Source organism: Limtongia smithiae, assembly GCF_038497785.1.
Source record: "Limtongia smithiae strain NRRL Y-17922 unplaced genomic scaffold V1518scaffold_12, whole genome shotgun sequence".
NCBI classification, from domain to species: domain Eukaryota; kingdom Fungi; phylum Ascomycota; class Lipomycetes; order Lipomycetales; family Lipomycetaceae; genus Limtongia; species Limtongia smithiae.
In genome coordinates this window covers 186,174-209,359 of record NW_027117633.1, presented here as the reverse complement: position 1 = coordinate 209,359, position 23,186 = coordinate 186,174, and the positions used below count along the sequence as shown (strand labels likewise).

The 23,186-nt window shown below is 51.7% G+C and overlaps 13 protein-coding genes across 13 annotated transcripts; 6 read left to right on the top strand and 7 right to left on the bottom strand.

The window, feature by feature from the left end:
- The first annotated feature begins 60 nt into the window (after positions 1 to 60).
- On the top strand, positions 61 to 1,148 carry V1518DRAFT_421755 (uncharacterized protein). Its single transcript, XM_066905298.1, has one exon. It carries the CDS (start codon positions 90 to 92, stop codon positions 1,062 to 1,064), a length of 975 nt encoding a protein of 324 aa, XP_066757653.1. The 5' UTR covers positions 61 to 89; the 3' UTR covers positions 1,065 to 1,148.
- V1518DRAFT_457505 (S-adenosyl-L-methionine-dependent methyltransferase) lies at positions 1,066 to 2,920 on the bottom strand. Its single transcript, XM_066906574.1, has 3 exons — positions 2,616 to 2,920; positions 2,376 to 2,562; positions 1,066 to 2,321 (listed from the first exon to the last, which is right to left on the bottom strand). Exons 1-3 carry the CDS (start codon positions 2,835 to 2,837, stop codon positions 1,141 to 1,143), a joined length of 1,590 nt encoding a protein of 529 aa, XP_066757652.1. The 5' UTR covers positions 2,838 to 2,920; the 3' UTR covers positions 1,066 to 1,140.
- A 1,168-nt stretch (positions 2,921 to 4,088) lies between these two features.
- Positions 4,089 to 5,182, bottom strand: V1518DRAFT_457504 (uncharacterized protein; the record flags this gene model as incomplete). Its single annotated transcript, XM_066906573.1, has 2 exons — positions 4,312 to 5,182; positions 4,089 to 4,268 (listed from the first exon to the last, which is right to left on the bottom strand). The coding sequence occupies exons 1-2, from the start codon at positions 5,092 to 5,094 to the stop codon at positions 4,089 to 4,091; spliced, it is 963 nt and encodes a 320-aa protein (XP_066757651.1). The 5' UTR covers positions 5,095 to 5,182.
- A 316-nt stretch (positions 5,183 to 5,498) lies between these two features.
- V1518DRAFT_421748 (uncharacterized protein) lies at positions 5,499 to 6,533 on the top strand. The gene has a single exon (XM_066905297.1). The coding sequence runs from the start codon at positions 5,629 to 5,631 to the stop codon at positions 6,130 to 6,132; it is 504 nt and encodes a 167-aa protein (XP_066757650.1). The 5' UTR covers positions 5,499 to 5,628; the 3' UTR covers positions 6,133 to 6,533.
- On the bottom strand, positions 6,484 to 7,348 carry V1518DRAFT_407227 (uncharacterized protein; the record flags this gene model as incomplete). The annotated part of the gene is made up of 2 exons (XM_066901984.1): positions 6,484 to 6,669; positions 6,716 to 7,348. The coding sequence occupies 2 exons, from the start codon at positions 7,346 to 7,348 to the stop codon at positions 6,484 to 6,486; spliced, it is 819 nt and encodes a 272-aa protein (XP_066757649.1).
- Positions 7,349 to 10,449: 3,101 nt separating this feature from the next.
- On the top strand, positions 10,450 to 11,704 carry V1518DRAFT_421741 (thioesterase-like superfamily-domain-containing protein). The gene is made up of 6 exons (XM_066905296.1): positions 10,450 to 10,705; positions 10,762 to 10,815; positions 10,867 to 11,337; positions 11,393 to 11,459; positions 11,507 to 11,568; positions 11,622 to 11,704. The coding sequence occupies exons 1-6, from the start codon at positions 10,493 to 10,495 to the stop codon at positions 11,667 to 11,669; spliced, it is 915 nt and encodes a 304-aa protein (XP_066757648.1). The 5' UTR covers positions 10,450 to 10,492; the 3' UTR covers positions 11,670 to 11,704.
- On the bottom strand, positions 11,296 to 12,165 carry V1518DRAFT_421740 (uncharacterized protein). The gene is made up of 2 exons (XM_066905295.1): positions 11,872 to 12,165; positions 11,296 to 11,820 (listed from the first exon to the last, which is right to left on the bottom strand). The coding sequence occupies exons 1-2, from the start codon at positions 12,079 to 12,081 to the stop codon at positions 11,692 to 11,694; spliced, it is 339 nt and encodes a 112-aa protein (XP_066757647.1). The 5' UTR covers positions 12,082 to 12,165; the 3' UTR covers positions 11,296 to 11,691.
- An 18-nt stretch (positions 12,166 to 12,183) lies between these two features.
- Positions 12,184 to 14,879, top strand: V1518DRAFT_421737 (WD40-repeat-containing domain protein). Its single transcript, XM_066905294.1, has 4 exons — positions 12,184 to 12,268; positions 12,375 to 13,086; positions 13,144 to 13,247; positions 13,296 to 14,879. Exons 2-4 carry the CDS (start codon positions 12,414 to 12,416, stop codon positions 14,619 to 14,621), a joined length of 2,103 nt encoding a protein of 700 aa, XP_066757646.1. The 5' UTR covers positions 12,184 to 12,268; positions 12,375 to 12,413; the 3' UTR covers positions 14,622 to 14,879.
- Positions 14,880 to 15,234: 355 nt separating this feature from the next.
- Positions 15,235 to 16,746, bottom strand: V1518DRAFT_377087 (tyrosine phosphatase family-domain-containing protein; the record flags this gene model as incomplete). Its single annotated transcript, XM_066901565.1, has 2 exons — positions 15,235 to 16,277; positions 16,329 to 16,746. The coding sequence occupies 2 exons, from the start codon at positions 16,744 to 16,746 to the stop codon at positions 15,235 to 15,237; spliced, it is 1,461 nt and encodes a 486-aa protein (XP_066757645.1).
- A 95-nt stretch (positions 16,747 to 16,841) lies between these two features.
- On the bottom strand, positions 16,842 to 19,435 carry V1518DRAFT_421732 (uncharacterized protein). Its single transcript, XM_066905293.1, has 7 exons — positions 19,265 to 19,435; positions 19,056 to 19,203; positions 18,824 to 19,003; positions 18,568 to 18,771; positions 17,860 to 18,519; positions 17,704 to 17,811; positions 16,842 to 17,652 (listed from the first exon to the last, which is right to left on the bottom strand). Exons 1-7 carry the CDS (start codon positions 19,381 to 19,383, stop codon positions 16,936 to 16,938), a joined length of 2,136 nt encoding a protein of 711 aa, XP_066757644.1. The 5' UTR covers positions 19,384 to 19,435; the 3' UTR covers positions 16,842 to 16,935.
- A 370-nt stretch (positions 19,436 to 19,805) lies between these two features.
- V1518DRAFT_439030 (oxidoreductase-like protein) lies at positions 19,806 to 20,655 on the top strand (the record flags this gene model as incomplete). Its single annotated transcript, XM_066906386.1, has 3 exons — positions 19,806 to 19,923; positions 19,977 to 20,093; positions 20,150 to 20,655. The coding sequence occupies 3 exons, from the start codon at positions 19,806 to 19,808 to the stop codon at positions 20,653 to 20,655; spliced, it is 741 nt and encodes a 246-aa protein (XP_066757643.1).
- Positions 20,656 to 20,989: 334 nt separating this feature from the next.
- V1518DRAFT_377134 (uncharacterized protein) lies at positions 20,990 to 21,909 on the top strand (the record flags this gene model as incomplete). The annotated part of the gene is made up of 3 exons (XM_066901567.1): positions 20,990 to 21,295; positions 21,348 to 21,554; positions 21,619 to 21,909. 3 exons carry the CDS (start codon positions 20,990 to 20,992, stop codon positions 21,907 to 21,909), a joined length of 804 nt encoding a protein of 267 aa, XP_066757642.1.
- Positions 21,910 to 22,106: 197 nt separating this feature from the next.
- Positions 22,107 to 22,734, bottom strand: V1518DRAFT_377074 (uncharacterized protein; the record flags this gene model as incomplete). Its single annotated transcript, XM_066901564.1, has 2 exons — positions 22,107 to 22,282; positions 22,338 to 22,734. The coding sequence occupies 2 exons, from the start codon at positions 22,732 to 22,734 to the stop codon at positions 22,107 to 22,109; spliced, it is 573 nt and encodes a 190-aa protein (XP_066757641.1).
- Between the last annotated feature and the right edge of the window lie 452 nt (positions 22,735 to 23,186).

The following is a 23,186-nucleotide window of genomic DNA, read 5'->3' as shown; positions in this document are numbered from 1 at the left end:
GTCGGCGCCTGAGCCGCATGGGTTTCGTGCTTCGCGACCTTTCTCGATTGCCGACTTCGTCTTCAAGGCTTCGCACTATCCGCCACAGCATGCTCAGTCCGTCGCCGTCGCTATCGCCGCCGGCGGCGACCCTCCCGCTTGATGTACCTGCCGCTGACGTGCCAGAAGCACTGCTTATGCTGCCCCCACCCGCACCATCCCTCGATATCGTCTCCTCACCCATCACCCCAGACATCATCTCCGTGGACGACCCAGTTTCTCCCCTCCTCGTGCATCACGAACCGCCACCACATTTGGTCGCTACTGGCAGGAGCAATGGCGATCGTCGCCCTTCTAAACGGCGACGTGTCTCCATCGTCGACGTCATAGACGTTGACGCCGCGCCTCCGGTGATTGTCGACCTCGACGTTCCACAGATGTATTCCAGGTATCCGCACAGACGACGGGCGCCGCGAGATGTCGAGTATATTGGTGAAGCGGAGAGGAATGGGGTTAGTGCGATGGTTATAGAAACCACACGCGTGGATGAGGTTGTTATTGAGACCCCACATGGCGGGTTATCGAGTGTTATGGCTGATTCTCGCGCTGCCGCTATTGACGATACCGCGGCCCCGGTGATCGCTACCGCACCCCACGCGACTGACATCGATGATGACAACGAACTCGACGAATTCGAGGACGACGACGACGAGGACGAAGACGGCAAGGAAGACAACTCGCAGTTGTCCGATCTCGCTCCGCCCGTCGACGAGCGACCAACCGAAAGCTCGACTATCCTTAGCGACTTTAGCTGCGTCATATGCTTTGACCAACCCGACGTGGTCGTCGCGACCCCGTGCGGCCACTTGTACTGCATTAACTGCGTCTTCCGAGCCCTTTCTTCCGGCCGCAAAGCCAACCGGACCTACGGCGAATGCAGCATCTGTCGCCGCAAGGTGGCGTATAAACGTGTTGTTGCGCTTGAGATGAAGCTTGCCCCTGATACGGATGGGGTTGATGAGGTTGGGCTTGATGCTGGCGCAGAGCTGCCGCCGCCACTGACTGCGGTGGCGGCGGACAATTGAAAAGTGGTGTGGTGTGCATTCATGGAGTTTTGTAGATAGTTGTATATATGCATAATGCTCTTCGTGAGTGATATTTCTATGACGATTGTTGAGTCTTGCGTTTCTTGCGCTTCCGGTTCTTCTTCTTTTTCGTGACCGTCGTCGCAGTGACATTCGCGCTTTCCGTCGTGGCCTCTGACGCGTCGTCATGGATACCAGTCCACTCAATCCCATCATCCAAGTCGTCATACTCGTCCTCATCTTTGCCATCTTCCGCCGCCCTCTTCCGGGGCACATCCACCTCTGAGGCACCCACCGCCCCTCCATCTTTCTCAAACCCCGCGACAAAGAATCCAATTCCGCCATCTTCAACCGGTTTCGCACGGACACATCCCTCCGACAACACCTCCGCACTCTGTCCTATATCATCCATCCCCATAAACTGGTCCCTCCACCCGCGTCGATGCCATCCCGGGAGCACTTGTTCTCGCTCCATCAACCGCCACCCGGCCTCGCGCACTTCGAGGTCACATAGCAACGCGCGCACGACCTCCTCGTTCTCCTCAGCATGGATGGAGCACGTTGAATATACCACGCGCGTGACCGCGGGAAAGGCGGTGAGCGCGTGTTTCACGATTTTGAACTGAAAAGTAGCCAGATTTTGCAGCCGGAGAGCTAGTGCCGCGTCGTTAGATTCGACGTCAGCTGCTTGTTCATGTTCTTGTTCGCTGAGGCCGGTCTTTCGAAAAATGCCCGAGCCTGAGCAAGAAGGATCGCACAGGATTTTAGTCACGGATTCGTACTCTTTCGGTACTCCTGCCGTGAAGTCGCCTTCTTCGACTCTGACATCCGCGCCTGCGCGTTTCACCATCTTCTTCAACACATCCGCACGCTCAGCATTCAATTCATACGCAATGACGGTCCCCTCTCCTCGCATAATTGCTGCGATATGTGTAGTCTTGTTCCCCGGCGCTGCGCACGCATCGATGACCACGTCGCCCGGCACCGGTGCGAGGATGTGTGCGGGGAAGCACGAGGCACGGTCTTGGAGGATGATTTCGCCACGGGAGTATGCTGAAGGTATACGCACAAGTGCCCGCGTGTCTGTGTTTGCGATAGCGTATAGGTCGGGAATGTACGGGTCCCTGTAGAGCGTGTTTGGAGGTGGTGGGAGGGTGGTCGTCGGAGTGAGCTTTGTCGAGGGGAGTAGCGATGCAATCACCATGGACGTATCAGTTGGTATCAGCCGGTTAATTCTGAACCATCTTGTCTCGCGGTCTATCTCGTCAGCACTTCTTCCATCCCTTATCTCAATACAGCAGAGAAGCATACTGTCACAGCTTTTGTTGAAATCCGTAATATCCACGATACCCCTCTTAATTTTGGCCTTTGATAGCTCGCTATTCAACCTCGTCTTGTGGCGTACTACTGCATCCTTTAAGGGTCCCTTCCCTGCTGTTATACCCGTTTTGGAAATCAGCAAGTCGTGCACCAACAACAGCGCAAGGTTATACTTGATCTGCAAATTCATCAGCTCCACTTCTATACCTCAACAATACCACAAACACATACCCGCTCCTCATCAAGTAGTTTTGCCTCCTTGATAACTTCATCAAGGACGTCTTTGTACCGAATAGTCGATCGCAGCAATGCAAACACTCGCTTGGGATCTGCCTTGAACGTGCCGACTTTCTCTTTCAATCGGCGTTGCAGCGCTGAAAAGGAGTTTGCGGACTCGATTTCGTAAGAGAGTTTGGGGTGCACAAATTTTGAAGCGTCGAAGTAGAGGTTCATATTGGCTGCATGTCGTGGGGAGGGGACTAAGTTGCAAGGTAGAGTGGGCGATATTTGTGAAGAGGGATGAAGAAACTTTTTGAGTTCGCGCGTGAATAGCACCGTGGTTGTTCTTTACGAGTTACTTTAGAAGTATTAGCTATTCTGGTGCAGCGTAATTCAGGAGGCGGCCAGAGTTTTTACCCAAGGCCAGAGATGTGCGTACAGCCCTCGCATGACAGCATTGCAGGTAGGACAGCACACAAGGTCTCTACTACTTCTCGTGGATATGGAAGCGGGGAACGGTTCGTCACTCGCAGATACAAAACTTTGATAGCACAAGCAGTTCGGTTGTTGATTGCTCTGATGCGGATCCGCTCGCTGCCGATCATGGCAGCACTGCATCATAGCTTGAGCACAAGATATCCACCAAAGGCCTAGCCGACATGATCTCAACTTTAAATTCAAGAGCCAGTACTGAAATTTGTGCTACAGTGTTACTTTGCGTTAATAATTCACGACAAGCGTGATGCGCTGCAGCAGTCTTACATCAACAAGTAAAATGTTATTGCATTTGATTGGTCTAAAGCTCGCGTCGACGTATGTAGTCCAAAGATGGTGGTGAATAGTCATGTGATGGGAAATTATATGTCTCGTTATTTCAGCTATTCCACTCAGTCTCTCTTCACGACAATCTCACAACATACACCACTATGTTGGCTTTCACTACAACATATTTACACCAGGGCACAAGTCACAGTATTTTGCTGGTCAGACGACGCGCTCTGCATCCGATCTCCACTGCATCATTGAGAATGGTGACTTAACTAGACTTTGTTACTATTGAAATTGGGAGCACTTAAAATAATCAATATAATTTTTGAAATGATTAGCTTGTGAATGAACAGCGCGATACTGAAGCTTGTTATGGTCGTAGCTCCAGCGCGATGCGCGAGGACCACCGTAGATAAGTCGACATATTTTGTGCGTGGATGCTGCGAAACTCACACAGCAACGAGCACAGTAGCAATGTAATGTCTCTGCAAATACAACAAAAGCCCCACGGTCTACCGAGACTAATAGTCTTGATTCTGCGACGCGCCGTAATACACGATTAAGGTAGTACAAGTTGATGACGTTTCTCAAATACCTCCACGGACATTCGCGCCGGCCATGGATATCCGTGCTAATCATGTGCGGACCATGAGAAGATCAATCGACCACAAAATCATTCCTGCTCATTGTCTGTCAGTATGAGAACGAAGCAGCGTTTCAGAGCGCGGCAATATCAACGGCACTACGAACGTACATAGAAGCCAGCTCGAAAATAGTGTCATCGCACTTATAAGATGCGATATTTTCTTTGGTCAGGTTATAGTACCAATAAGAAGTGGTGCTGTTGCCATCACTGTATGAGGTGAGCGATGATACTGCAACGTACTCCTGCAAATCCTGTCAGCACTTCAAGAACATGCCCTTAATCACAACGACATACAGAAGTATCAGCCCAGCTCGGTAGTAGCACAACGCGACACGAGAACTTGAGTCCGTCTTCTGTAGAGTCAGACACAAGAAACTCTCGAAATGTGAACTTGTAATCATTTGTCTCAAATCCACTGCGGTGAGACAACGAGTATGTGTGATCTTTATCGCCGTTAGTGTACTTATATAAGTTGAATGTATAAACACGCCCATTTATGATAACTGGATAGAGATACCAGGACTCCAAATCTGCATCTTTGGTCTTATCAGACTTGGGGGATATGAATATGTTGTTTATTGGCACAGATAGCTCAGTAACGGACGAATCAGCTACTATCGCAGTTGCGGAAGTGGATTTCGCGACAGACCATATCGAGATCGCGGTCGAAGTTGGGTTCGAGATTGTCGAGCTTGAAGAACTTGAAGTCGATATTGTAGAAGTTAAGGTTGTGGTCGATATCTTAGAGGTCGAAATCGTATAATCGCTATCATGCCTAGTCGATAGCCAGAAGCTGATTCTAACACCATAAGTAACGACTGCGCATATCACGGCGGCGGCAAGCAGCAATTTTCGACGACGGCTGATCCGCTTGATCATCACAGCATAACTCCAAGTGCCAGTGAATCTTACGGCAGCAGTACTGTCGATAAGTAGAGGCGTGTGAATGCTGTCAGATGTCGAGAGCGGACTTCTGCGGTAAATCGCCATGAGCGCGCGAGTAAGGAGAACAGCAAGCAGGGAGCATTCAGAAAGAATCAGATAGGCCATAGACCTATGGCCCCATAATGGTATCATGGCTGCCAAGGCTCTGGCGTACGTATTATGTATGCCATATCATTCGCAGTCGCAACGAGTTTTGAGACATGAAGAAGTTTGATGAGAAGTTCTAGGTGGCAAATGAATGCGCGCCGTCTTCGAAGACAGCTCCATTGCGCATACAGTGGATCCTAGAATGTCTCAGAGTCTTTTACTGAAAATGAGCTGTACTGTCAAGGCAGCCCGCGTGCACTTGCTTGTGCAGCGGCCCCTCTGTATATTAGTCTAGTTAGAATTTGCAGGCGTAAATATTATTAACTGCGATTGTAGCGAGCACAGTCGAGATTTGAGTCAAGGTGTTGCTCGATATTGGACGGCGGCCGAACCGCGCTGACATGAACTTTGTGTATTGAGCCACAGCTGTTAGCGCCTATTTCTACGCAGTAAGTCTCGCTCTCTAGAACTTCCGTTCAGTCATCGCTGTATGCTTGTCACTGTACTGCACTGGCCTACCAACCTGCCGTTGTAATTACTAGCCTGAACAGTTTCATCACGCGACGATGGGCCGATGCGATGGCTCGCTCCCGCGTTGTGATTAGTTCAGTTCGTGTATTACTCCTGCGGCTAATTCCGTCGCCGCACGTACTGCATCCCTACATGTTCCGCGCACCCTGTCGATTGCGTAATGTGACCCATCAGCTGTCTGTCTGTCGCTGTCGTTCCGTAACTGCCAAGTCTGTCATATCACGCCCCACCTGTCACATAGCTGAATTACTGTCGAACCGAACGGGCTCGTTAGTCTGTTTCACCGCTGTACCGCTGTGTCTTCTTCTCTGGGCTATTCTAAGCCGGGCGCCGGCAGTTCAGTCTACGCCACGCCCAGCTTCTCTTCGTGACGCACCAGCACGCGTACTCTCTATTGCACTTATGCTTGCTCGAGGATATGGCATAGTCGCAGTAGTGCACATAAGGTCGCAAATTGGCCGTCTGCGACAACGGCCATGCAGTTGCGGCTGCTCTACACTTGATCTGCGCAGCATCACTGCGGATTCGGGCGGTAAACCACGATCTCTCTAATAATGTGATATTTCTAAGCAGTCGCAGGGCATTCTCGGTTTTGATGCAATTTTCTCCATTTTAGATCAAGTACAATACTGCTAGTTAGTCATTAGCCCCTCACAGTGGAACACAAGACGGTTGTCGCTTTACAATGCGTGCTGACCCCGCATCCCGCTTCGTCCTCATCCGTTGTTGCACAAGATGATGGTCTCGTTCAGATATCAAAATAGTAAATTGCATTCGTCGTGCCAAATGCAAGAATCCTAGGTCGTCGCCAGAGCACTTGGCTCTGGAAATGTCGAACACAATCACGGGTTATAGACGGCGAGATTACTCGACGACAAAATCAGCCCTGTTCAAAGTAGTCTGTCAGTCCGAGAGTGCAGCAATGTCAACTGAGATGCAAACAAACATTGAAGTGGTCGCGATAACAGTGTCGTTATAGCCAAAGTACGTAATATTCTCTTCAGTCAAGTTGTAAAACCAATAAGCCGAAGTGCTGTTGCCGTCATTGTATGCAATGAGTGCTGATACTGCGACGTATTCCTGCAAATCCTGTCAACACCGACTTCAACAGCACACCCTATTCACTACGACATACAGAAGTATCAGCCCAGCTCGGTAGCAGCACAGCGCGACCCGAGAACTTGAGCCCGTCTTTTTTAGAGCCAGACAAAAAAAAATCCCGAAATATCAATTTATGGTCCTCATCTTCGAGATCGCCGCGGTAGGACAACGAGTATGATCTATCAGAACTAGCGCTAGAGAGTTCATAGATATTTAATGTGTACGCAACCCCGCTTATATTCAGTGGATAGCTGTACAATGAGTCCAAATAGGCGTACGTGTATGTGTCTGACTTGGGGGAGGTAATAATGTTGCTAGTGTGCGTCTCTAGCTCAACGATGGAAGTGCATGATACAGTGGTGCTTAGAGAAGTCGGCGTAATAGAACTGGCAACATGTAATCTTGAGTTGGAGATCGAAGTAGTGCAATCTTGCCCGGTCGATATCAAGAAGCCTATTCCAGCAGCCTGAGTGACTATTACAGATATCACAGCGGCGGCGAGAATCCGCCTGCGACGACGGCGACGACTAACTCGATGATTAATTCTCTTGGTGGACCCGGCTGTACTCTCCTTGTCAAGTGAGCCTCGGCAAGCAGAATCGTCGTCGAGCAGAGGCGCGTAGCCGTTATTGGTCTTCATGGAAGCACGAGCGTGATCGATCACCATGAAGGCGCGCGCGCAGAAGACAACGGACAAGGAAGACAGTATCTAGCGAAACACAGGAGAGTATCTGAAATTATATGCTTAAGTCCTTCAGTGCCTGATGGTGGACCGTAGCCGGTGGCTGCTTATTTGGGCGGCATTTGGTGGACAGGACGGCACGAAATTGCTTCGCGCTCTGGCCCACATTGGACGCGCTCCGCCAGTCGCCATGGCGGATCCACTCGGTGCGGCGATGTCTCAGACATTGCGACGTGCATGATTTGCGAACCGCGTACGCAAGTTGCAGACAGCGGATGTATTTCTTGCGGTCTAAGTTCACGTTGGACAGGGGCTGCTAAAGCGGAGTGAGTACTGGTCGAGAAATTTCGCAAAATTTGGAGGCCGCGTTAGGTGTTCATAGCCGCTGCGTGTACGCCATACACTGCTGCCCCGAATCTGTCAACTCGATGCTCTGTTCGTGTAGTTCCACCGTCCGCTGTCAAGATAAATTTCGCACAATAGTTTCACGACACCGTAAATCTAGTGGCTCCGATTTCTGAACGCCCAACGCGTCTACCACTTTCACTTGCCGGCTGGAGCTGCCCTACAGCCATATCACAAGCTGCGTGTTCCAACGGCCAAGTCCCAGTTTCCGTGTCCTGCGCTCTGCCATCTCAACATCTCGTTGTCAACTATCTCTGTCTTCTTGTATTCCCCCATCGATACTGACCGGCATTATCTCCGCACGGTGTTCTCTAGATTTGCATTTTGCATCCACAAGGTTTCGTTTTCATTGGCTCTCAATTCGTGCTCGGCCCCGCTCTCTCCTGTCCATATTTCTGCTTGGCATGCATAAACTTTCTTTATTAAACTTTTCAGTTTTGTACTACGGGCACCTGCATACGGATACCACGGGCAGCAATTCGGCAGTTATTAAGTGTCACTAGTCTCCTCAAGTGTCGACATCATTTTTGCTGTCCTAAGTTACGCAATTATTGTCTGAGCTTTGGACAATACGAGTGGACGGCAGGCGGCTGGACTGGCACGTAGCTCCCGTATCATAATTCGCAGGTAGTATCATACCACAAGTCATACAGCTAAGAATTTCCCAACTATGCTCACGAGACGGTTATTATTGGTGAGCCTGCTCTATACATAGGCAGATCTTGGAACAGGTTGCTTCTACTACACAGCTGCAATACATCTGCCGTGTGCCTTGCATGGAGGAGTACTACGCCTCAGGAATTTGGATAATAGTGCGAAACTTGTTACTGCGAACCTGAAGATTAAACTAACTCTCTGGTGTTTGTTTAAAAGTAAAATAATCGAAACTCCAACAGGCGTGTTGAACAACACGTGCGTCATGACAACAAACACGAACAAGACATGGGCATTGTACATTATTATTATTACGTGCAGTCGTGTGAAAAGCCGCTGCGCCCAAGTCGTTGACTCCGGTGTCGATCATAGATAGGTACGTCGTCCGGCCGGCCGAGGAAGAAGCAGTGGAAGAAGAGGCTGCCGGAGAATTCCTTCGTTGGCGAGAATAGCATTTCAGCTGAGGCCCATTCCGGTAAGGATGAAGCGTTAGAGGACTCAGCTGACGTTGCTCTCGTCGCTAGCGGCTGAAACTAGTTGAAGGTTATGTGGAAGCAAGGAAGCTAAATCAGTGGCTGCTCATATATCTGTACGCCAAATCTATGTTCAATCGCGAGCGGCTACCAGCGGCGAAATGTCAACAGCTTGACCGCCGTACCCGGCAGACAGTTTGATGCGAATTCGATGTATCTCACGGCTACCTCTAGTCTAGTAATTGTCCTTTTCTCGCTGATTTGTCTCTTAATCCGTCCTCGTATCGGCACTAGCAGAGATGTTGGGATGCGTGAGAAGTCGTCATAAGCGCGTGTGGATGGAGGAAGAACACAAGGGAAGAGATGGGTAATGTATCATATCATAAGAGAAACCAACAGAGCGTACGCACTAGATCACACTCCACTGGTTGGTGTTCGCGGTCCCATTGTGAAGGAAACAGTTCAGCATGAGCTTTGAGACGCGCATTTGGAAATACTGCTTTCACTTTGTGTATAAGCATGCATAAATATATTCAAATTGCAGACGCGCAACCAACAGAGTCGAACAAATGGCAAGGATGTCAGCAAGTCCAATTCTAATGGCGACCCACAAGACGCGGCTGCCGTATTCACCACATCCCTCATGGTTGATCGTGGCATATAAATCTCATATAAATGCCTCTCATGGTATCGTTAATATCCGTATTCTCGTTGTGTGTTGCGCTATTCTGTCTATTAGCGCCTGGTCAAATGTACTTCTTCGATATTCGGTTGACTCTTCTCTCGCATCTCCGGCGGTCTGTCATGTTGCCTCTTGTGCTTGGCGAGAATTTCTTTCAGCACCCGATTTCCACTGGACGCACACTTGCATCGATCCTGCAACTGTGCGGTCGATATACATGTCACAATCGCGTGATATGTGGATAATCAGACGACAGATGATCTTTCGCAGCTAGTAAGCACAGTATAGTAGACTCTTTTGCATCATGTTCATTCTGCACAGTTCAGGCTTGATAGAAGCGCCGCCATGACATCGCCATCGCCAAGATTCAGAGCTGCGGATACCTGCCAACGCTAATTATTCGCATCGCATCGCGTCGCTCTGCTCGTCTTCCGAACATGTGCTCAGTCGAGCACAGACGCGGGTGAGAGGGACTTTGAGTTCGACGTGCAGTGCACTTTCACGTGCAATTTGCACCACATTTGTATATACGGTGACTCTCACGTAGTAATAGTTATTATGGTGCGTCTCGACTCAGGAGGTGCCTCCTGAGAATCAACCTAAACGAGTTTCGACAGCCAGCTCATCAATATTGTGCGTACACTCCGTTGTGACTGACTGGCTAGAGTCACAACTAAGTGCTCCATATACGAGCACAAGGATGTTAATGCTGCCGGTCGAAGTTTCGATCTGTAGTAACAACGGGCTCGGCTGACTGACGAGGCGAGTTCGGACTCAGTCAGAGGACGCTTTGCGCCGCACGCCGCACGCCGCCGGGCGATCATCGAACCGAGGTTCCCGTCGTATCTGTTCCATTTCATATTTGACTTCTTGTTCTCCTCTTCCTCGTATCTTCCTCTCCGGCTCTCAACAGCAATGACTTCTCCAAGCGAAGCGCCGATTGAGCGTGTGCTCAAGCTCGACCAAGTCGCAGCCGACGCCTTCCGCAACGCTGAGCCACTGTACAAGCCCGCCGGTGCGCGGGGCGTTTTTGGCGGCTGCGTAGTCAGCCAGTCGCTCATGGCCGCAATTAAAACCGTGCCGTTGAAGTACGAGGTGCATAGTATGCATTGCTATTTTATTCTTGCGGTGAGATGGCATTGTGCATGTGTCTAAATGATGGATCAACTTGCTGATGTTGACAGGGCGACTCCGATATTCCCATCGTCTACCAGGTCGAGCACGTCCGCGAAGGCCGAGTATGTTATCTTTATTTCCACCTTCTGTGTTCTGCCGCTGATTATCTTTAGTCATATTGCACACGCACCGTGGAGGCCATGCAAAACAATCGCTGCATCTTCACAACCACAATCTCCTTCCAGCTCCCCGCCCCAGATGAACTCACACACGCACCAGTTTACCCGGGTCCACCCTTGGTGCCGCCACCAGAACAAGCAATCAAGTATGAAGACTACGTTATGGCCATACTGAAGAAGGGCCAGATCTCGAACAGGATCGCCATGCTCGATGCACAGTCGGCAGCGGCACTGCCTACGGAGTACAGGCTGGTTGCGCCAGATACAAGCGAAGCACCGCCTCAAGAGAAGAAGCAATATCTCTGGGTCAAGGCGCGTGGCAAGATTCAAGATCCCAAGGCGCATGCAATGGCGCTGGCGTATTTCAGTGATAACCTCTTCTTGGGCCAATCTGTTCGCTCTCACGGAATTATGTTCTTTGACGTCTCGATGATGGTCAGCTTGGATCATATCATCTACTTTCACGTATGGATATTATTGTTGTCCATGTTTGTTATCCTTAGGACTGACGGCAGTATAGGCACCGTTCAAAGCAGACGAGTGGCTGTTGTACGAAATGGTTTCTCCGTGGGCCGGCTGCGGTAGAGGTATGCATGCACGCAGGTAATCCACAACCAGAATCTAATCATTCCAGGTCTTTCCTACGGTCGCCTATTCTCCCAAGACGGCACCCTTGTCGCATCCGTCATTCAAGAGGTACGTGTCATTCTACCCGTCTCTCCTCATGCCATGCTAACACACCATCACAGGGAGTCGTGCGTCTTAAGAAGAATGCGGCGGCAAAGGCAAAGATGTAGCTAAGGATTTGTGAAAAATTCGTCATTCAGACTCATTTTCCATACTGCTCGTGACAAGGGCGATCACGTCGTTCACCTGTATGTGGTGCATGATCTTCCGCACCGGGCCGTCAGCTGCGGTCTGGAAGTGGATCACTGGCACGTCGTAAGCCTACATAATCAGCATTGCATCCACCCGAATTCTCTAATTCTGCGTGCATACGTATACTTCGAACCAGTCCTTGTTTTGTGGGAGCATGATGTCGACGCTTGTGTAGCTGATCTCGGGCGGCAGCTGCGAGTGCGCCTCCTCGACTGCGGCCTTGGCGTCGTCGCAGAGACCGCACTGTACGCGCGTGTACAGCGTTAGCCGCGGGAACGCGGTGCTCGAGGAATAGCACCGCCGAAGGAGAAGACGCGTGGGCCGTAGCATTACGCTGGTGGTAGAGAGACGGTGGTGAACTGCGGGGTGGTCCACGGCGATGAGCCGCGCGGAGAATCAACAAAGTGCAAGTCTCCCTTCAAGTTCATTACTAGCTCAACTCTCCTGCTCTAGCCGGCTTCTCCAGCAGATGGAGCCATAGCCCTGCGCATGCAACCGTGGTTTCCCTTTTTAGCTGGCAAGTGCATTACTCCCGTCGTTTCGTCGATTCGCCTCATTCTGGCGCTCCACGCACGGCTTGCACGCACGGGGCCAATTAATTACTAACCCTCAACGACACAAAGAGTTAGTGAACATTCACGCGCAACAACGCACAATTCCACATGGATGACGACGGCAGCGCGCTAGATCGTCTGGAGGAGGAGGAGCGGGACGATAAAGACGCTGTGCAGATGGACTCCGACGGCGACGGCGACGCGGAGGGCGACGACGCGGATGCAGATGACATGGACGTTGACGAGGAAGAGGACGAGGAAGATAACGACGAGGAAGATGAGGAAGATCGTGACGACGACGAGAATCAGGATGAAAACGACGATGCGGTCGACAAGGCAGCCGCTGCTGATGAAACAGTGGAACCAGATCCATCACAAGTAGCAGCGCCGTCACCTGCGCCGGGACAACCTCCGGCACAACTAACCGACACCACTGCAGTCATCGATAACGACCCATTATGGATTTACTCCTACTCGCATTCACGACAGTTCCTCAAAAAGCAACTTCTCGCCGGCGTTGACTCCTGCCTGTCCTACGACATCGCTCCATATGTCGCCGCACCAATGTCGACCTCCATCAACTGCATGGATCTCCCACAAAGCATGCGCTGGATGTTTACCGGTGGCCAGGATGGGTTTATCCGCAAATTCGACTTCTATGCGTCCGTCAACGGAAAGCTGCAGCTCACAGTCGCGCAGAAGCATCCATTCGCGGACAGTATTACCAAGGCGGGACTGTTAATGTCATATTGGGAGAATGAAATCCCAATGGAACGCGAAGGTTGGTCGCGCTTTTGGTCAGCTAAGGCGACGAAAGTGCGGTGCTAATTGATGTCAGAATCTACAGTCACCGGTCCGGACGAACTACAGGATATGAGGATATCTCCCGTCTACGCCCTCGCAGTACAATCACAATGTCTCTGGCTCCTATCCGGCCTTGAGGTACAACTTCCTCGTTCTCCCCCTGTCAATTCACGCTAACAACATTAGACCGGTGGCATCACACTCCAGACAGTCCGCCACGCTGAGGGCCGCATACACGAACACCTGCAAGCTCACACCTCCGCCGTCTCTGTTCTCCGGCTAAATCGCACTGAGACAGCCGTGATCAGTGGTGGCTGGGACAAGAATGTTTTCGAGTGGGATCTGAACACAGGTTCCGTGGTGCGCTCGTATGCGGGGAATACCGGACAGATTAGTGTTGTTGCTTGGAGGCCAGACGTTGCGGGGAGTACGCTATCGGTGTCGAGCTTTCCGGGACGGCAACAAGCGGAACTTAGCCGTGGAAAAGAGAGTAGCGGCATTTTATCCCGCAGTGGAGGAGCAGACAGTACATCTGCGTTGCCTGATGGTAACATGAAGCAGGAGAAGGACGATGGCGATGACTCAGACTCGATGGGCTCATTATTCGGCGACGACGAAGACGAAGAAGAACAACAGCAACAACAATCACATCAAGACGCCGAAATGGGTGATACATCGGTGCCGTCTTTAGATGAGTCTGTATTCGGGAACGGCAACACTACATCGGCGATGGAGGTTGACCGCGACTCAAAAGTGACATCACCAGCCGAGAGTAAAACGAACGGAAAAACGAACGGATTCAGCAGTGGCACAACATCAGCAAAACAAACCACAACCTCAAAACCTGCATATTCAAATGGCGCCACACAATCTGCATCCTCTGCCGAAAACTCCGACAACGTCTTCCTCACCGCCTCAATTGACGGCAAAGCACGCTTATGGGACCGTCGCGCCGCGCGCTGTATTTCCGAAATCGGTCAGAAATCCGCAGCACCACCATGGTGCATGAACGCGTGCTGGTCGCTCGACGGGAATAACATCTATTTTGGCAGGCGCAACGGCGTCGTGGAGGAGTATTCGCTTCATGCGTCGCTCGGTGAGCCTGTGCGCACGCTGAAATTACCACAAGGCTCCGGGCCGGTGAGCTGTGTCACGCCAATGCCGAACGCGCGGCATCTTGTGTGTGCGTCGTTTGACAATATCCGCTTGTACGACCTACAATCCTCGCTCGCGGCTGGTCCCACTATCGCAACCAACAACTTCGTCTACAGCAACCTCAATAGCAACGCCGCCCCGACCACCGCTACCGCGGCCGCAGCAGTCGCAGGTGCATCGAGCAGCGTGACGAGTAAAGTACCGTTCCTTATCGTGCCCGGTCATCACGGCGGAACGATATCGGATATACTGATTGACCCGACGTGCCGGTATATGATTACCGCGGGCGGCAATCGTGGCTGGGAAGGCTCGCCGACCGAGGTGTTGCTTGTATATGAAATCGAAAAGATCATGTAAGATACAAAAATTTTCTTCAGACTAACAAAGCATCATATATGTGATGGCCCTTTTTGTGTTTTTATTGCTTTGTCGACATGGGTCCTTGGCGTTAGGTAATGATTTAAATCTGTACCATCATACCCGCTTCTAAAACTTATATCCTGTATAATATATTAGATAGTTCTACACCGTTGGCCCATCCATGAAAAATGCATTTTTGTCGCCAAAGTGTAACCGTAGAGTCTAGCAGTCACGACGACAACCAACAACGTCAAGCTCATTTGCAAACACAAACCCACGCGCACGCAGCCCCGCGATTTCGTCCTCCTTCATCGCCATATTCTGACGAATAGTAGCAACCTCGACCAGCGTAAATCCCAGGAAAGCGGTCAAGTATCCTTTTATACCGTTGAACTCGGCACCACTCAAAACCGCAATGGTCTTGCGCATCGCTTCGTAGGTGGACGCAATCATATTGTTTAGTTGCGCGGGATCCGTAAAATCCGGAAAGTTCTTGCGCAGGTTGGCGATTACATGGTCGTATTTCTCGCGGATACCGTAGCGCGTGAGTTCGTATTCCCTGTAAGCAGCAGTGAGCCTACAGTTCTCAACCTTGATTACCAAGAGATACTTACCTTGCGGTGGCATCTGCATCCACACCTGCGGCTAACAATAGCAACGCAACAAGCACTCCAGTTCTATCCTTCCCCGCAGTGCAATGTACCAAAAATGGCTCTTCAGGCGCATTCAGTATATGTTCAAACACCATTCTGAACGCTCCTCTGCCGGTTCGTAAAAATCCCGTGTACTTGTCCACATACGCGTCGTCGCCGCCCGCGGCGAGGAGAGCACTAGCCGAGGCGCCGATTGATTCATCTTGATTATCCGCGAACGGACAATGTACGCGGATGATGGTGGGTGGAAGGGAGTAAACACCATCTTTGGCACATTCGTGAGTACTTCGCAGATCAAATATTTTGGTGATGCCTAGATCGTCGTGGAGCGAGGCGATGCCGTCGGTGGAGAGCGATTTGAGTGTCGCGGAGCGGAAGATATAGTCTGTACGCATATATCGCACGTCCATCTCTGCTGAAATGCCAACATTCAAACCGCCGATATCGCGAAAATTGACGACGCCGTCAAGTTCCTTCCAGCGCGACCACACGAGCACTTGCTCAGACCGGTCGGCAAACCGGGCTTGTCGCTGCGCAGACGAGAGCCACTCCACGATGTACTCCACTACAACAGGATTAAAATTCACTCGTTTTTCGTGCTCGACAGCATAGAAATTATGATCCGCGTGTTTGATTAATCGCAATGTATTCCTCCGTCCAAGTAAGTTCGCATATGACGCTGCGTCCTCGACGAAGTCAGACACATCGTTCGCACCGTACACGCACAGGAACTCGGCACCCGCAGAAGCCAACTCCGTAACGATACGTCGCATATCCGGTGTAGATAAACTCAGTGTCTCTGCTGCCGGAATGAACACGCGCTCGCGGGAGAGGTGCCGCGCAACGCCGGATGCCCAGTAGCCACCGTCTTCGGACCAACGCGGATTTGCGGCGCGCGCTTTGTCGACGATTTTGTGAGCCCGGAAGCGTGAGGAGCAGTTGATGAGGTAAGGGATTTGGGGAGCGTGGTGCGCGGCATAAGTGAGTGAGGCGATGACGCCTGCGGAACGGTTAGCCTTTACTCTTCATTGCACACACCTCCGCAACATACCTCGTGAATGTCCTACAATAGCCAATATCTCCAGCTTGCACACTGTTTTCAAATACCCAGCGACATCACATAAATCACGCACATCCTCATCCAACGTGCGTCCTTTGCCCTCGTTATCAACAATCTCGGCCGACTCCCCGCAGTTGCGGAAATCGAACCGCAGCGAATACAGACCCAGCTCGCATGCAAGCGCGTGTGCTAGTAACTTTTGATAGCAATAGTTTCTATGCCCGCCAAAGCCGTGGACTATCAACACTGCTTGGCGCAGGGGATGCGGGTCGTGGTGTAGGGAAGGTGAGGTGAGGGTGCCGACGATGCAGCCGTCGCGTGAGGAGGACGGGAGCGAGAACGGGATTTCGACGCGCCTCTCGGTGAATAAAGGTCGCGGATGAGGGTGCTCATCCTGTACTGCCACCATTACGTTTGCTTGTCAGTTGGTGCAGTCGTGGTCGTAGAAGACTCGTGAGTGCGTTCGCTATTGACCGTCCGGGCTGATATCTGCTCCGGGATAACAAAGAGCCGGGACTGTGTACGTATATTACTTCTCACGCTGTCAGCTCCTCACATTTGCAATTCTCAGCATTGTCGAACTCCCACGTTAAGACTACTAATACAAAAACAGACATCTATACTGTAAACATCTGCTGCCCAGTAAATCCCAGTCCCGACTCCCGATCCACATTTCCGTCGCGATCTTGAGCTTCACAAACACCGACGCGCCCTTCCACACCAGCATCGTGGGATCCATTTCGCGCGGGGTTGGCATTACCGCCACTGATCCCATGCTCCAGCCTTTCCACATCGACACGCGATCTTCAAGCAGCTTCGTAAACGCGGGAATATTCGACGCGCCACCGCCGACAAGGATAATGTTCTCGTACATCCGCTTGCCGCGCACCTCATCAGCCTTGCTGAACTGCGAGATGCTCTCGATGATCGCGTGATCCAAAGGCGCGCAAATCACGCATTGGGGGTTCATCAGCGCAAGTGATAGCGACTGCGCCGACGGACCTGCCGCAGCGCGCGTCGCTGCATTGCCGCCAATGCTACCGGCGTTTCCGGCAACTGCAGCCATCGACGTGGACGCCGATTGCCCCACGCCGCTTGCTGATGGTGCTGGTTCAGGAGCTGGAGTGCCCGCGACAGATGATTCAGGGGTCTCGTCTTGTTGCATGAGCAGCGATGCGGAGGGTGGCTTGTTGGTGCCTGCGCGCGGCGTGGATGTGCCGTTGCCGCTACTGCCTAATAGGTGGGTTTCTAGCTGCTTGCTGTTTGTACCCGCGCCAAGTGCATACTTCGAGTACAGTAACGCTTGTGCTTCGGACTATGGAGGTGTTAGTAAAATACTTCAAGATAGCAACAAACTGGAACATACAAATGGGTCGTTATATGTGCCGTCATATATATCTGTCGACCGCTCAAACAAGGCATGGCGGTCTTTCAACTTCTTTTGATTTTCGAAAATTTCTGGGAAAAAGTACGACTGGCAATTGTTAGTTACATCGGCTCAATTATAACAAGGCTCTCATACCATTGGCGCGAGCATGACCTCGTCGAATGTCTTGAACATGTACTTCCGCGCCTCCTGCCCCGGTTTCCGCTGATAGAAATTATACAGCTGCACGGTAACCTCCGCGTCGTTACAGGTCGCGAACTTGGACTTAATATCCTCCATCAGCGTCCAATCGTATTGATACGCAAGGTTGATATCTCTGTATGGGAATTGCGAAAGCTCGAGTAACTTTGCAAAAGTCAACGTGATGTCATCGCCGCCGTACGGCAAGTTGACACGCGAGTCAACAACACATAAGCCATCGTCTACACAGCAGATCGACGTCTTTTGGGCGCCGATATCAACCACGCACGCCGAGGATATGCCGGCACCGAAAGTAGCCGAAACGGATTCCTGCAGCACGCACACCTTTGAAAACCGCAACTCCTTGAAGAACAGCTCGAGAAGTTCGGTGACTTCTACTTTGTCGTATAGATCCGAGATGACGAGCGCGGCGTTATATGATGGTAGGTCCCGTTTTGGGATGCCGAGATCGTTGTTAATCGCGCTCTCAATGATGAGACCGATGTCGCCGATTAGTTGACGGTTCGACTTATAGTCGCTCTCGTTGAAGTAGCCGTTCTTAATCGGCCAGAGTAGTTTGTATCGTGGCTTTGATAATGGTGGGATTTTCAAAGCCTAAAGAAATATAAGCTTGCGCAACACAGCAGGAGTAAAGGAACGTACCTTTTCCCCGAGAACCACATTGGGACCGGAAGAGACATCAGTCCATTCAATCCTGTTAGGGTCGTTATGATCAGGAATACTTTCCGGTGCTGTGCGTTTATTGAAAGACACAACGGAATCATGCGAATTATTTGGCATTCGTCGCTTATAAAACCGGACGCGTTCTCTAAAGTCCGCCGAGACTGTCTTCTTCACATCGAGAAACTATACTTTGTAAGATGCGTACTCCGCAGACCAGGCTCGACATATAACTTACTTCGGGATCGTCGGCAGGACTGAATGGTGGCGCAGCGGTATCTGCTCTTGCTATTTCTGCCGCCGTCATCTTGTATGCGATGCACAGGGGAATAGTCTTCGGAAAGGTGTCTGAAGCGAGACCGATCCGCATATTCCGAGAGCCGAGGTGCACGACGATGACTTTTGATCCAAATGTTTCCTGCAACTACCATTAGCATGAAATTCGAGAGACGTAGAATAAGAATGCGCACCTGCTCTTCATCCTCCTTGTCGTCCTCCATCTCTTCATCAACGATAGGCTTCACGTCCTCAGCAGACTCCTTGTGTCCCTTCGCTTTTGCCAATTCCTCAGCAAGTTGCCTGACTATCATCGCCTGATCATCGCGTTTCAGATACTCACTGTGCAGCCCCCACGTCAGCTTACTAAATCAAACAACGACGTCGAGCAATTGTCACATACGTGTAATAGTTCTTCTGGTTGATCGCAATCGCCTGCGTGAAAGACGACTGCCGCAGTCGGTTGTCGCTGCGCTTGACACCGCTGTCAAAGGGCTTCGGCCCTTTCTTGACGGACGGCATTGCTGTGTCTGCTGTGTTGTACGCAAGCCCCTTCGTCTTTCACCCGCGCGCCTCTCCGCAGTCGTGAAGTTAGCGGCGGTTGGAAATCCACGTGATTTAGTCACGTGATTTTCACGGGACCAAGACCGGGACCGACGCCTCTCGGAGTCGGAAGCATGTCACTAGCTACTACTCCACACAAATCCACACTCTATCTCGCCAGCCATACACCGTGCACCGATTTACAACGCGCGGGAGACCCCCTGCATCTGTGTATACCAGTCTGCAGGAGTTGACGCACCTTTCAGACACTCTAGAACCCGCTGAGAAGCTATTCAAGGTTAGTTCCTGTTGCCCGCCACCAACAATATCACGAACGAATGGAGTCAGTGACGTTGCGTTTTCGGACTAGACTGACAATGCTGAACAGGTTATCACGGGATATGTCGGCAAACATACGGATACGACCATCCGTCGTGGAAAAGGCGGTGGTCCGGAGTAACGGAAGAACGTTCCATACGAGCGCTGTTCGTCAGTTTACGCCGTACAAGTTCTACGACTGTATGATGCACATGTTTATTGCTAGGTCGAGCGTGATATTGACGATGATCCAGTGGCGAAGCAGCAGATAGTCAACCCCGAGGCGAACAGCGATAGTCATAAGCCTAAGTTTACTGCTGCGGCCGCTAAGCCTGCGTTTGCTGAGGAGCAATCGGTTCTAGAACGAGCGCGTAAGTTGCACTTGATTGGATCTACGACGATTTTCTGGCTGCTAAGTGTGCAACAGGTAAGGTGTTTGGCCAGCGCCTATCAGGCCAAGCGCGACGCGATGCGCTCGCAGCCCAGGAACGCGACATTCTCGGCATCAAAGTACCCCCACGACCCGCCGAGCCGGACAACTGCTGCACCTCAGGCTGCGTGAATTGCGTTTGGGAGCTCTTCCGGCAAGACGTGGAGCACTGGCAAACGCGGCGAAAGCAGGCGATACAGGCGATTGTGGCCCAGAACCGGTACGACCTATGGCAGGACGATTGGGGTCCAAACCCCGCCGAAAAGCTAAAGGCCGAGGGTAAGGATTTGAAGGAGGTGCCGAAGGAGAAGATTGAGGGCGAGTTGAAGAACGATGATGATATGTTCAAGGACGCTAATATTGGGATTCGCGTGTTTATCGAGACGCAGAGGAAGATTGAGCGGAGGAAACAGCTGCGCGAGCAGCAGGCGCGCACACATCCAGCACCGGGAGCAGTGCCGCCACCGCCCATTCCTCCGAATCCCCCCTTCGCGAGCCTGTAGGCTGTCTACGCGTTGAGTTGGTTGCATGGCGGCATTTTAGAAGCATTTTGGCATTTCCAGTTGTTCTGTTTGTCACGATTTACGGTGGGCATTCAATGTATCCATATTTCAAAATAGTAAGACGTTAATTAGACTGTACATCTTTTATTATAAACTTATCAGCCTGAGACAGAAGTTGATATCGAAGTTCTCTCCAAAATGCAGATGCGCCGCACGAACGCATGCGTGTCCAAATGGCCCTCGCTTGTACTCCCCGGGCCCGAATCAGAATACCCACTCCGTATACTTATCCCGCCCACTCCGTGCCGCTTTCCCGCTCTTATTATATACCCAAATGGTCGTGGAGAACTCGGTAATCGTGCCCGCGTACCACGAGCACGACAACATCCGTCCGCTCACGACGCGGCTGTTCGCTGCGCTAGACGCGGACGCGGCGACGGCCAGCGGCTCCACGGAGCTTATTTTCGTGGACGACAATTCCAAGGACGGGTCGGTGGAGGAGGTCGAGAAGCTAAAAGGCGAAGGATTTAATGTTAGCATTATTGTGCGCACCGCGGAGCGCGGACTCAGTTCGGCTGTGCTCAAGGGCTTTGTCGACGCGCACGGCAAGTATCTCGTGTGCATGGACGCGGATCTACAGGTGCGTTATGCTTGCTTTTTGTTATAGGATCATATGCTAATTGAGCACATAGCACCCTCCGGAGCGCGTGCCTGCAATTCTGCACAAACTGCGCAATAGCGCGTTCGTCCTGGGAACGCGCTACGCGCCCGGCGTGGAGATGGACAAAGACTGGCCGCTCGTGCGCCGGATTATCTCAGCTGGTGCGCGTTTCCTCGCCCGACCATTGACCAGCGCGAGTGACCCCATGTCTGGGTTTTTTGGCATCCAGAAGGAATACGTAAGTGCTCGATCTTTGAGAATCAACTACCAGGAAGAAAAAAGGGGGTTGCTAACCTGGACAGGTAATGAACGCGACGGACAGCGTGAATGCGCAGGGCTTCAAGATCGCGCTGGACCTGCTTATCAAGGCTAAGATCCCCTCGTCTGCCGTAGCGGAGGTTCCGTTCTCCTTCGGCGTGCGCACGGTGGGCGAGTCGAAGCTCACCGGCAAGGTTATGGTGTTTTACATCGACCAGCTGCGGGAATTGTATCTGTACAAGTTCGGTGCGGCCAAGATCACCGCGTTCATGATTGCCGTATTGGTGTTGATGGTCTTGCTGGCTTATGCTTTGTTCACACAGATTGTACTATAGTCCCCCCAAACGCAAAGATGATGAATTGAAGTATCTGCTGTGGCCATGGCTGCTCGCAGATAGTGTATTATGCCATAACTTTCGCACTTTGCGACGTTATCTAAAACTCACAAACGCCTATTGCTGTTTCTAAACTGACAACCTTGAACTCCATAACGCGTGACATATCCTTACAAGTACACAACTGGTCCAGCTGGCTATGGCGGCGACAGTTCACCACTGGTCTCGTTGAACTCGTTGTCGTCGGCGTAGTGCTCGTGGTAGTCACTGTTGACGACGGCAGCAAGTTCGCTGGGTGGCGTGTACCCGAGGTCGGTAATCTGCTGGACGAGCATCCTGTTTTCGTCTAATTTGCTCTTCAGAAAAGCCAGCGCTAACCGCATTATCAGCACCATCTCTGACGGTAGACACACGGTAGAAATACTCACTCTTCTGTAAAACAATAACTTCGCTGCGCCCTTGGCTCTTGGTCAACCCCGGCACGACCTCTGTGAGCCGATCAAACCCATCCCGAATAGCCTGGCGCCGCTTCTGCTCCGACGCAATGTGATTGGCTTTCTTTTCCGCAGCTGTCAAGAGTTCTCCTGGCGGCTTCTGGCTCTTGGGCACAGGCGTTACCGATGCGCTTGAGCGTGAGCGTTTCAGCGTTGTGCTTGATTGAGGTTGTGGCACATCGTCGGTGTCCAGAGCTGAAGACGAGACCGTCGTGGTCGTTGTGAGAACGTCCGTACCACGGGACTCGGGCTTGATCTCCGCAGCGGAGAGAGGCGCGGTGGAGTGCTCTGACAAAACTGGCGAGACTGACGTCTGCAACGGTGGCGGCATCACTACCGACGGCAGGGGATGTAGCGACATCTGCGCTTTCGTGGAAATGTGCGAGGATGGAGTATCGACGAAGGCGAGGAGCTCACAGACCGGTGTTGAGTTGTATCAGCGATCTCGCTTAACGTACGCACACAAGGAGCAGGGAGATTGTGACTAGAGACGCGAGCGGTGTTCGCCGATCTAACGACGACAACTACGGGCGTGCGCAATCGACGACAAGCTTTTGACGTTGGAGAGTAGTGAAGGAGTCGTGCACCACTGGCGAAGTCGCGAAAAATGCGGAGAACGAAAGTTCCGCGCTGGGAGTGAAAGCCATCGAACGCAAAGCCGCGTGCCCCGCCATCTCGAACAGGCCAGTCGAGACTTTCTTCGCCGTCTCCAGAAGAACGCTCTGCGAACGTGCTGCTGCAATGCACGACAGGCGAGGGGCATCGATTGAATTGAATTGTATT